Source organism: Salvelinus namaycush, chromosome 8, assembly GCF_016432855.1.
Source record: "Salvelinus namaycush isolate Seneca chromosome 8, SaNama_1.0, whole genome shotgun sequence".
NCBI lineage: Eukaryota > Metazoa > Chordata > Actinopteri > Salmoniformes > Salmonidae > Salvelinus > Salvelinus namaycush.
Genome location: NC_052314.1, coordinates 58293338 through 58306694, shown reverse-complemented (window position 1 = coordinate 58306694; position 13357 = coordinate 58293338). Strand labels below are relative to the sequence as shown.

General features: G+C 42.0%; 2 protein-coding genes across 2 annotated transcripts in view; both read right to left on the bottom strand.

Annotated features, from left to right (window-relative positions):
- LOC120052962 (transcription factor Ken-like) overlaps positions 1–13357 on the bottom strand; it is a 181375-nt gene that overhangs the window by 120386 nt on the left and 47632 nt on the right. The gene's annotated exons all lie outside the window — the stretch shown is intronic.
- Positions 6153–7426, bottom strand: LOC120052996 (zinc finger protein 25-like). The gene is made up of 2 exons (XM_039000249.1): positions 7409–7426; positions 6153–7189 (listed from the first exon to the last, which is right to left on the bottom strand). Exons 1-2 carry the CDS (start codon positions 7419–7421, stop codon positions 6216–6218), a joined length of 987 nt encoding a protein of 328 aa, XP_038856177.1. The 5' UTR covers positions 7422–7426; the 3' UTR covers positions 6153–6215.

Below are 13357 nucleotides of genomic sequence, written 5' to 3'. Positions count from 1 at the left end.
ACTTTCTGCCCCACTCAAACTGTGGTAATCGCAACCTGTCTCTCTCTCACAGGGCACTTCGGATCCCCAGCTGCATGAGCGCCCCCCCATCACTAAAGCTCTGTTGATGGCCCTAACAGGATAGTAAATGTAACGTTATGACTACTGTTCCCTGAAGGAGGGAAACAAGGTATAACATACTATGATTGAAGGATCTAAAATTCCAATGAAGGCCAAAGAAATCCACTCCTCGCTGCCAGTCCCGCCTTCCACAGTTGATAAGCGTAAGGCTCGGATTCATTCCTTCAATTTAATACCGCTCTTCACCGAGCCCAGTAACGGACGGTGCGAGGCCAAACGGGTGTCGTACCTCGTTTCCCTCCTTCAGGGAACAGTAGTTATAGTCATAACGTTACTGTTTGAATGTTAGATGACGAGACAGAGGCATTGATGCGAGTAACCAGTCTTGTTCAGTACATTACAATACATCCGGGTATCTCAAGCACACCGGTAAAACACTGGAGTTGCAGTAATTAACATTTACCAACAGATGGCATCACTGTGCCATCTTACACCCATAACAGTTACCTTCCCTTTCAGTCAGTCAACTTTCAGTCCCCTGTCCCCACAGTAAGCATGCTTTGGGCTAAACATGGAGCAGTGACATCCAAGCGATAAAACCTCTCAAAAAGTGTGTGTTGATGCCCAACTCGCCACAGCACAAATATCTCCTACAGTCAACCCTTTAAACAACGCCCAAGACGCTGCCAGACCCCTGGTGGAGTTGGCGCGTACAACACTACAGTAGGTAACCCTTAATGCTATATGCCAGGGAGATAGCCTCCACAATCCAGTGGGAGAGACTCTGCTTAGAGAGCGGGCTAGGTACCTCTTGTGGTGAACGCCCATCCTGCCCCTGTCTGTATTGGTGGGGTAACCATGAGGTAACTGAGGAAGTCTAGACCCAGGTCCAGACCCAGACCTTCTATGAACCCAGTCACCAGGCATTAAACAAGATCCTGAAGGAGATGACAGACTTGGGATAGACTCTGTGGAGGCTGAAGCCCAGGGTGACCTGATTTTTTCATCATGGACACTGGTGTTTGTATCATAGGAACAGGAGGGTCTGTCTCTATCAGCCCCAGGTACTGCTTCATCCCTGCACTGAGACTGTGAAGAGAAGGGTCTGGGCTGCAGACTGGATCCCTGACTGGAGCCTCTGTCTCTCTGATGACCACCAGGACTGAGGTTGTTCAGTCCACCTGTCCACTGGTTGTGTTCTGTGTGGTAGAGTCTCTGTCCCTCGTGGTTCGGTCCTTGTTCCAACTCGGGAAGGAAGAGCGACGGCTCCTGATCCCGGGTTCTGTCCGGGGCCAGGGTTTGTGACCAGCCGCTTCAGAGGTCCACTTTCTCCTGCAAGCAACACTGGATATCAGCAGGTCCTCTTGAATTGCAGACTACAAACACAAATTGAACAGAAAAGCATAAAGGTTTATATAAGAAACTCTTTGCAGTACACACAGAAACATGACATGGTATTATAAAATATTAACCACAGTCAAGCCCATCTCTTAACACTGAACAATATGGAGCCATTGGAGGTTATTATACAAACGTTCCATATGTATTGATTCAAGAATTAAGTATATTTTGGTTTGACTGAGATAAGGGAAACTCAGTCCCTGCAATGATACAAAAATAACCATGTCTGTCAGCACAGAGTCAATTTTGTATTTAATTTGAACAAAATGGTCTTACACTCAACTTTAAAGTACAGTACTTTTATTGCGATTCATGTGGAAGTAGAATAACTTTTCTCACTATGGTAACACTTTTCTGTAAATCTGGTATCCTCGCTTTGATAACATTTATTTTAGAATACTTTTGAAAAGGTTCAACATTACAGTACACACATATTCACTACTTCATGTCAAGTAAACATGAATTAAGGAACTAGCATTATCTGACTATAAAACACCAGTATCAACCTAAATGGACAAAGTTTGTCACTCTTCATTAGTGAAGCATTTTTGCAGGGTGTTTGTCTACAAGGCTGAAGAGGTAGTTCCTTATTAAATTCATTCTTGATCTTAATTTTCAAACGGTTGACTGTAGGCTACGTCCCTTCAACACACAATAAATGTAATTCTACATTTCAAGGGGGGGGGGGGGGGGGGGGGGAGATTCGAACCCTTGTCACAATCTGCGACAATTACATGGAGCTAGGCACTCTATACAAAGAGCAATTTGACCAGTCAGTGAAATACACTTGATGTAGTTGCTTTAATTATCAGTATGTGCTGTACTTCTCTGAGGAAGCTTCCGTGAACAAGTATTGGAACACGTCCAATTACCTCGAGGGTTTTAATTGGCTGATACAGAATTTGTTACAGGAAATAATCACGGCCACCGGTGAGGTTATCATAGGGCTAAATGTGCAAGGTTATGCAATGGGAACCGCTAACATGTAGCTTTTGATCACGTGCCACTACATCAATGATTTTAATTGGTTGGTGCTTAAACTTAAACTTGAACTTCTACTTTTTCCTAATGTTCACAAGTAAGGCCCCAAAGTGTTTACCCATCCCCACTATGTTTGAGTCCTATACTGTAGTTACAAAATTACCTCATTGTTAAATCCATCATGGTGAACAAATATGTTGTGGGTAAATATGAGTCAGCTATAAGTCAAAAGTCAGACAAACCTGGCAAAAATTTTGACGTGTACAGTAGGTGTTTGTGAGCATGTGTAGGTATATTAAGGCTTGGATTCAATACGATCCATCATTAACCAGCTATAGCCGATACCTGCATAGCTGTTTTGTTGGTGGAATTGTCAAATCGGTGACTAGCAGCTCTTGTGATCATTTTCACGAAGCCACACCCATCCCACTCACATTAGTAGTTCAGAATGAGAAAGTTTATACTGTATAGAAATAATTGAAATTGAAAATCATTCAAACAAAATGAGGCCTAATCGAGGTATAGATTACATCTCAAATTCCAGTGTTCAAAATTGTAAAGGCGGCCGCATGGGATTTCTCTTAATGCGACTCCGTGCAGCCAATGGCAATGTCCGCTTTAGGTATAATGCCTGGAATCGCTTGTGGATTCGACAGTGATACCTCCAGTTCCACCTCCGACACCTCAAAACGTCAGCTATGCGGTTGTTGGCTAAAGTGGATTTGATTGAATCGGGCCCTTTGTAGGTGGTATTGGTGTGTGCAGAATAGGGTGAGATCAGATGTGATGAATACTGAAGAGTCACAATGAAAGTCTTAGACTGAAATGTTCCATTTTGTGTTTATTAAACAAAGTGTCAAATACACCATATGAAAACCACACATACAGTGGGGCAAAAAAGTATTTAGTCAGCCACCAATTGTGCAAGTTCTCCCACTTAAAAAGATGAGAGAGGCCTGTAATTTTCATCATAGTTACACTTCAACTATGACAGACAAAATGAGAAAAAAAAATTCCAGAAAATCACATTGTAGGATTTTTAATGAATTTATTTGCAAATTATGGTGGAAAATAAGTATTTGGTCACCTACAAACAAGCAAGATTTCTGGCTCTCACAGACCTGTAACTTCTTCTTTAAGAGGCTCCTCTGTCCTCCACTCGTTACCTGTATTAATGGCACCTGTTTGAACTTGTTATCAGTATAAAAGACACCTGTCCACAACCTCAAACAGTCACACTCCAAACTCCACTATGGCCAAGACCAAAGAGCTGTCAAAGGACACCAGAAACAAAATTGTAGACCTGCACCAGGCTGGGAAGACTGAATCTGCAATAGGTAAGCAGCTTGGTTTGAAGAAATCAACTGTGGGAGCAATTATTAGGAAATGGAAAACATACAAGGCAGAGACATTGCTGTCTCTGCCTGGCCGGTTCCCCTCCACTGGGATTCTCTACCTCTAACCCTATTACAGGGGCTGAGTCACTGGCTTACTGGTGCTCTTTCATGCCGTCCCTAGGAGGGGTGCGTCACTTGAGTGGGTTGAGTTACTGACGTGATCTTCCTGTCTGGGTTGGCGCCCCCCCTTGGTTTGTGCTGTGGTGGAGATCTTTGTGGGCTATACTCGGCCTTGTCTCAGGATTGTAAGTTGGTGGTTGAAGATATCCCTCTAGTGGTGCGGGGGCTGTGCTTTGTCAAAGTGGGTGGGGTTATATCCTTCCTGTTTGGCCCTGTCCGGGGGTATCATCGGATGGGGCCACAGTGTCTCCTGACCCCTCCTGTCTCAGCCTCCAGTATTTATGCTGCAGTAGTTTGTGTCGGGGGGCTAGGGCCAGTTGGTTATATCTGGAGTACTTCTCCTGTCTTATCCAGTGTCCTGTGTGAATTTAAGTATGCTCTCTAATTCTCTCCTTCTCTTTCTTTCTCTCTCTCGGAGGACCTGAGCCCTAGGACCATACTTCAGGACTACTGGGTATGATGACTCCTTGCTGTCCCCAGTCCACCTGGCCTTGCTGCTGTTCCAGTTTCAACTGTTCTGCCTGCAGTTATGGAACCCCTACCTGTCCCAGACCTGCTGTTTTCAACTCTTAATGATCGGCTATGAAAAGCCAACTGACATTTATTCCTGATTATTATTTGACCATGCTTGTCATTTATGAACATTTTGGCTCTCTCTAATTCTCTCCTTCTCTCTTTCTTTCTCTCTCTCGGAGGAACTGAGCCCTAGGACCATACGTCAGGACTACCGGGCATGATGACTCCTTGCTGTCCCCAGTCCACCTGGCCTTGCTGCTGTCCCAGTTTCAACTGTTCTGCCTGCGGTTATGGAACCCCTACCTGTCCCAGACCTGCTGTTTTCAACTCTTAATTATCGGCTATGAAAAGCCAACTGACATTTATTCCTGATTATTATTTGACCATGCTTGTCATTTATGAACATTTTGAACATCTTGGCCATGTTCTGTTATCTCCACCCGGCACAGCCAGAAGAGGACTGGCCACCCCTCATAGCCGGGTTCCTCTCTAGGTTTCTTTCTAGGTTTTGGCCTTTCTAGGGAGTTTTTCCTAGCCACCGTGCTTCTACACCTGCATTGCTTGCTGTTTGGGGTTTTAGGCTGGGTTTCTGTACAGCACTTCGAGATATTAGCTGATGTACGAAGGGCTATATAAAATAAACTTGATTGATACAAGACCACTTATAATCTCCCTCGATCTGGGGCTCCACGCAAGATCTCACCCCGTGGGGTCAAAATGATCACAAGAACGGTGAGCAAAAATCCCAGAACCACACGGGGGGACCTAGTGAATGACCTGCAGAGAGCTGGGACCAAAGTAACAAAGCCTACCATCAGCAAGGGCATTGAAGATGAAACGTGGCTGGGTCTTTCAGCATGACAATGATCCCAAACACACTGCCCGGGCAACGAAGGAGTGGCTTCGTAAGAAGCATTTCAAGGTCCTGGAGTGGCCTAGCCAGTCTCCAGATCTCAACCCCATAGAAAATCTTTGGAGGGAGTTGAAAGTCCGTGTTGCCCAGCAACAGCCCCAAAACATCACTGCTCTAGAGGAGATCTGCATGGAGGAATGGGCCAAAATACCAGCAACAGTGTGTGAAAACCTTGTGAAGACTTACAGAAAACATTTGACCTCTGTCATTGCCAACAAAGTATTGAGATAAACTTTTGTTATTGACCAAATACTTATTTTCCACCATAATTTGCAAATAAATTCATTAAAAATCCTACAATGTGATTTTCTGGATTTTTTACCCCCTCATTTTGTCTGTCATAGTTGAAGTGTACCTATGATGAAAATTACAGGCCTCTCTCATCTTAAGTGGGAGAACTTGCACAATTGGTGGCTGACTAAATACTTTTTTGCCCCACTGTACACATGTCAACAACAAAAATCGGCATGAACTTGATCAACTGCACTCAGTTTCTCATTAAAAATTTGTGAAAAAAATTGTCGTTCCATGGATGTAATCGAATAGGAATTTGTGAACCTCATATAGCGTACTCAGTAAAAACACAATATGTAACAGACTTTTGGGCTTATATATGCCCTATATATCACACAATGTCAGGATGCAATATTCTACCCAGGAATATTAAACACAGAAATATGTTAACCTCATTATTCCAAATGCATCTGTGGATCTTTTCTGCTGACAACAATGAAAATGAATTGTCTTAAATGCAGAGTTTGATCTAAATGTTTTTTTTTTTTTTATTAAGTGGAAAAAAATTAAAATTAAGTGGAATTGTGTCTATTTTATAGAGTGGAATGGTTTTTCTGCTGGTGTATCCTGAGATAGCTCCTCTCTGAGAACCTCTTCCCGCAGTGCGTACAGGCGAACAGCCGTTCTCCCGTGTGGACCTTCAGGTGCCTCTTCAGGCTGCCAGCTTGGGTGAAGCGCATGTGACACTGGGGGCAGCTGTAGGGTTTCTCCCCTGTGTGGACCCTTTGGTGCCTTTTCAGGTTGGACAACTGAGAGAAACTCACCCGGCAAAGATGGCAGCCGAAAGGTTTCTCCCCCGTGTGCATCCTCTGGTGGATCTCCAACTGTTTGGGGAAACTGAAGGCTTTCCCACAGAAAGAACATGGGAAGTGCTTCTCTTTTTCACCGGATCTGCTGATATAGTTACAACTACTGTCCTTTGTCAATGGGCTTGTGTCGCCATTTAGTGCACTGGCATTGTCTGAGGTCTGGTTTAACATTTGGAGAGTGTGAGGAGGATGAAGGCCAGGGAGTGTCTGTGTTGTCGCAGGGTCCATGTTCCAGTTGATAGATCCTATAGAAGGCAGGCTGAAGGCAGCACCTGTTAGGGGGTTAACCTGAGGCGCCATCAGTCTCTCTGAATCACAACTATAGGAGCAGGACGGAGCATCGCTAGTTGAGTCTGTGTCTGTTCTCTCCTGCCGCATACGGACAACTCCTCGTCCCCGCAGACCAAATCTATGCTTCGTCCTGGTCGCAGCCAATCTGTTGTCATGGAGACCAAATCTGGATGTTATTTTGTGTTCCAGTTTGGTTGTTGTTTTGTGTTCGACTGTCTGTTCCTGGTTGACAGTGTTGTTCCGCAGCCCAGAGTTGAAGACAATGTCCCATCCACTGACCTCCGCTATGTCGCCGCTGGTCCTGGCCTGCCCAGTGAGGTTGTCCCCTGGGCCTTTGGCTGCACCGATCTGGATCTGGGAATCCAAGATGTCCACCCAGTCTCCTCTGTTAGCCTCCAGCCAATCACCTACAGGAAGAGGTTAGAAAATTGACTTTATAAACATGACAGGAAAAAAAAAACTCTACATATGTATTTATTTTGTCAAGTTTATACATTGTGTTTTTGTATTTAACATAAATTGTATTGATTTCCTTTCATGAATGAAGAAAAAACTATATCCAGACGCATTACTATTCCCATTGAAGATTTATTACTGTATGTAGGCTATATGTATTTCTCCCTTACCTTGCTCCCCCATCTTTAGTCCACTCAGCAGATCAATGCTCTCTGGTTCGTCTTCTATTGTCTCCTCTTTGACCAGCAGCAGATCAGGTTTCCCATCCTCCATGTCTACTGACTGTAAGAGATACAGAGTGAGAGGATGTTGGATTCAGAAATCTGATATGAGCACCCTGCTATGGAGCTATGAGGGATTGCTAGGAGTACAGTGCAAACATGTTAATTGATTTGATACAATGTATACATGTTGGTTAATTTGATTACTTGACACTCTTTAATGGTTTGATAATTCTAAGGCATGGTCCCACACAAAATGAATCAAGACCTGGGCCCGTATCCACAAAGAGTCTCAGAGTAGGAGTGCTGATCAAGGATCTTTCCATATAATCTTATTCATTATGATCTAAAAGATAAAACTGATCCTAGATCAGTACTCCTGCTCGGAGGTTGTGTGAATTCGGGCCCTGACCTAATACCATTCAAACAGTAGTTCACAGTGGGCTCACCTCAGTGAGACTGTGTGTGGTCCTGTGCTGCTCAGCTGGTTCCTCTGTGGGTTCAGGAGGAGGTGTAGTCTGGTTGTCCTCCATGACCATTGTCCCCTCAGGGTTCCCCAGACCCTCCTCACACCCCTCCTCCTTCACCAGCAGCACCTCTGGACCCTCCTCCTCCTGGAAGAGACAGGTGATACAGATTACACAGACATACTCCCCCTCAGGTACACACACACAGATAAACACTTTCAACATGGATGGTTTACCCATCCCCACTGCGTAAACTATTTTGACGTGTACAGTAGGTGTTAGTATGTGTAGGTATATTTAGTAAGTGTATATTGGTTATAAAGCGCTGTTGTGTGTATGCAGAATAGGGTGAGATCAGATGCATGTATACTAAAGAGAGTCTCAATCAAGTCTTTAACACAAAATTGGACTTTATTCTATTGAACATACACGTAAAAAAAAAAGAAAATCCACATGAATTTGAACCGCATACATTTCCTCATTCAAAAACAGTGTCTGGGGGAAAAAATAAATAAAAATAGTTGAATGGAAGTAATGAAATAGGCATTTGTTATCATATAGCCTACTCAGTACAAACACTATGTAACAGCCGTGTTAGGCTTATACAATGCCAATGAAAGTATTCATACCCCTGAGTCAATACTTTGTAGAAGCACATTCGGCAGCAATTACAACTGAGTATTTCTGGGTAAGTCTAAGAGCTTTCCACACCTGGATTGTGCAATATTTGCCCATTTATACTTTCCTAACATTTTCAAGCTCTGTCAAAATTGGTTGTTGATCATTGCTAAAAAACCATTTTCAGTTCTTGCCATAGATTAAGTATACACACACACACAGTACCAGTCAAAAGTTCGGACACACCTACTCATTCAAGGGTTTTTCTTTATTTTTACTATTTTCTACATTGTAGAATAATAGTGAAGACATCAAAACTATGAAATAACATATGGAATCATGTAGTAAGCAAAAAAGTAGCCACCCTTTTCCTTGATAACAGGTTTACATACTCTTGGCATTCTCTCAACCAACTGTAATCCGTTACAGCAAAAATATTGTAATCAGATTACAGATACTTTTGAAAAACTAGATGATTACTTCGAGGATTAGTTTTAAATTCAGAAATTATTTTCTCAAAGACATTCAAATCAGCATTGAAAAGGCACAAGTTTAAGTTTGTTCTACCTGAGCGAGTCTGACCAGAAGTCAGAGACCACTATGATGACACACCAAATAGGTTTGATGGATCATGGGAAAAGAGCAGGAATCGTCCAATGGTATGACTGCTGTCAGCATCCAAAGATTTTCCAATAAATGCTTGAAGGTAAGGATGACAGCAGTGGTGTAGTCTACGGCAAAACAGATATCACTTACTATTGACATCTACATAGCACATTGATGTGAATCGCACTGCTGCGCTCTCATTTAGCTATTTGCGCTTTACAGATTGTGGTTGTTGTGGATGGCTGTTCACAAAAAAAAAAAAAATTGTATTTGAACCCAATAATGGTTGAATTCAAGAAGTTTAAGCTGCCTATCAAATATTGTTTTTGAAACCAGTGGACAGCCTGTGAAAAAATTAACTTTTGCAACAGCAGCACAGTGCGGATCCTAGCCTATGGAATAAAAGTGGGGCTTTTAATTCATGCTGATAAAAAAATAAAAATAAAATAAAAACTTACATCCATAGGCCTAATGGACATGTCCAAACTCACACTTTTGATAGACTTAAAAAGGGACAATCTGTAGTTGCTACATCCATTTTTGGACTTACAATTTATATATCCATTGATTCTTGAAGAATATAACTTATAAATGCCTCATGAGTTTAGTTCAACTGTCACTCCATGAAAACCCAAAATATAAGCTTGTTTTTCTCCAATGTTTGTAAACAAACACTGTATAGCCTCATAACATGGTTGAAACAATTTTGATATCATCATGGTCAGTCCTTGCATCCATAGCTCTGTCTATTGATCTGACAGTGGTTACATTTCTCCAGGCCCATCCTTCAGCTTTTGACCAAAACAGAGGCGGGGCGACCATTTTGTTGTTGTTCCATCTGTGGATTTGCCCTTTAAACAGCTGCCTATTATCAAGGTATCAAAGTGTCACCAACAAAAATTTAAACAATAGGCCTAAAGCAAAATGCAGCATATGGCATTCATTTTTCACATGTAAATAGCACTTTTCAGTAGCGCTCAAAGCATGCCATTCCATGAGCATAGCTTTTATTTTTCAACTCGAATCATGGAGCACAATCAGTCCTCCATGACAACAAAATCATAAAAAACATAGTAGGGCTGATTAATAAGTCCTTAGTTGAGGTTATGCTCAGGTAAAACAATTTGGCTAATCTATACTTCCATATTTCCAAGTCCTATTCTTGAAGATTAAGGGGTATAACATTTATTGGAATGACTGGAATGCTGATAGACTTTGGTTTTTAATGTAAAGATAATTTCATCGTATTATTATATGTAGTAGAAAGCTGTGGGTTAGAAGAAACCTACATAACCAACCCATAAAGTAAAATTTAACATCCATATATGGCCAGATATGTAAACTTTAACATTGATTTATCCTGTAATAGATGTGGTTCAATTGCTAACATACATTTCTGTCTTCTAATGCCTCTTAAGGGGAAATTAATATAAAAGTAACTGAATGTAATCAGATTACATTACTGAGTTTGGGTAATCCAAAAGTAACTAACAGATTATATTTAGAAAGTAACCTACCAAATCCTGCCTACTGGGTACATAATTTAAAAGCATGTCTGACATGTATTGGGGTGCACAATCACAGATTGATTTAAAAACCAAGAGAAGAATTTAAATTAATTATTTAAAAAACTCAGGCAGCTAGTGCAGAGACCTTTAAACCGGTGTCATTGTTGCTCTCCGTCTGGTCTTGGTCAGTACCCATGCTGCAGCATTCTGTATGTTTTGCAGTTGACAAATGGCTTTCTTGGGTATACCAGACAGGAGAGCATTACAGTAGTCAAGCCTGCTTATAATAAAAGCATAGATGAGTCTCTCTGCATCAGCCTGAGAGAGAAACGGCCCCACCATGGCAATGTTCCTCAGGTGGAAAAAAGCTATTTTGATCACTTTCCTAAAGTGCGATTCAAAATTGAGTTCAGAATCTAAAATAACACAGAGGTTTTTAACCTGGTGTTTTAGCTTTATTGAATTAAAAAAGTGCGGCCAGATTCTCTGTGCTTTGGGTACAACAATAAGTACCTCGGTCTTGTCTTGATTTAGCTGGAGGAAGTTGTGAGCCATCCAAGTATTTAAAATCACTAACAGTCTAATAATTTATCCTTGGAGCTAAAATCCTCTGGTGACACAGAAATGCAAAGTTGTGTATTGTCTGCGTAGCAGTGAAAATCAATGCTGTGCTTTCTGTTAACGCTGCCAAAGGGTAACATATATAAACTGAACAGTACCGGACACAAAAATCGAACTTTGTGGTACGCCACATGTATTTTCTGAGTTATGTTCACCACGGGTGACAAACTCTTGACAGGTTAAATAGGTTCTAAACCAATTTAGAACTGGACTGGAGAGGCCAACCCACATCTTCAGTCTGTCCAGAAAGACATCATGGTCAACAGTGTCAAATGCAGCAGTTAAATCCAAGAGTACTGTTTGGACAGAGAGCTGTTTGGCATCTGTGTTGGCTCTAAGATCATTTACCACTTTATAACTAAGGTGGTGGTCTCGGTGCTGGGCCCGAAAACCAGACACATTTTTCAAAAATACAGTTGGCACTGTTTGAACACCAATTTCTCCAGAATGTTGCTTGAGAATGCAAGGTTGGAGATTGGCCGAACATTGCTAAGAGCTGAAGATTCTAGATTACTTTTCTTCACAGGGGGTTTCACCATAGCAGTTTTTAGTGGTGGGAAAGTGCCTGTGAACAGGGAGTGATTAACAATAGCTAGCACTTTTTCAGATATGCAATTAAAAACTGTTTTAAGAAGGTGGTGGGGATAGGATCGAGAAGGCAGGTAGGGCAATTCTGTGTCAACCAGGAAAAAAAAATCCATGGTGCCTTTGCGTGGTAGGCTAGGGCACATACACTATATATACAAAAGTAAGTGGACACCCCTTCAAATTAGTGGATTTGGCTATTTCAGCTAAACCAATTTCTGACAGGCGTGTAAAATTGAGCTTACATCCATGCAATCTCCAGACGTATTCGCTGTAGAATGGCCTTACTGTAGAGATCAGTGACTTTCAACGTGGCACCTTCATAAGATGCCACCTTTCCAACAAGTCAGTTTGTCAAATCTCTGCCCTGTTAGAGCTTCCCCGGTCAACTATAAGTGCTGTTACTGTGAAGTGGAAACGTCTAGGAGCAACAACGGCTCAGCCACAAAGTGGTAGGCCACACAAGCTCACAGAACAGGACCGCCGAGTGCTTAAGTGCATAAGAATTGTCTGTCCTCTGTTGCAACACTCATTACCGAATTCCAAACGGCTTCTGGAAGCAACGTCAGCACAAGAACAGTTTGTCGAGAGCTTCATGAAATGGGTTTCCATGGCCCGAACAGCTGCACCCAAGCCTAAGATCACCATGCGCACTGCCAAGTGTCGGCGGAGAGGTGTAAAGCTTGCCGCCTGCCCCAATGCATAATGCCAACTGTAAAGTTTGGTGGAGGAAAAATGGTCTGGGGCCCCTTAATTCCAGTGAAGGGAAATTTTAACGCTACAGCATACAATGACATTCTAGAAAATTCTGTTCTTCCAAATTTGTGGCAACAGTTTGGGGAAGGCCTTTTCATGTTTCAGCTTGCCCTTGTGCAAAGTGAAGTCCATACAGAAATTGTTTGTCGACATCAGTGTGGAAGAACTTGACTGGCCAGCACAGATCCCTGACCTCAAACTCATCGAATACCTTTGGAATGAATTGGAATGGTACTCAGTAATGTCTTGTATTTTCTCCAAACATATGACTTTCTATTAAGGACAAAAAGTGAATTGCTTTGTAATATTTTTTGCAGTATTACTTTAGCGTCTTGTTGCAAACAGGATGCATGTTGTGGAATATTTTTTATTCTGTATAGGCTTCCTTTTCACTCTGTCATTTAGGTTAGTATTGTGGAGTAACTACGATGTTGATCCATTCTCAGTTTTCTCCTATCACAACCATTCAACTATGTAATTGTTTTAAAGTCACCATTGGCCTCAATGAAATCCAAGAGCAGTTTCCTTCCTCTCCGGCAGCAGAGTTAGAAAGGACGCATGTCTCTTTGTAGTAACTGGGTGTATTGATACACAATCCAAAGAGTAATTAATAACGTCACCATGCTCAAAGGGATATTCAATGTATTTTAATTATTTTTAACAATAGGTGCCCTTCTTTATGAGGCATTGTAAAACCTCCCTGGTCTTTGTGGTTGAATGTGTTTGAAATTCAATGC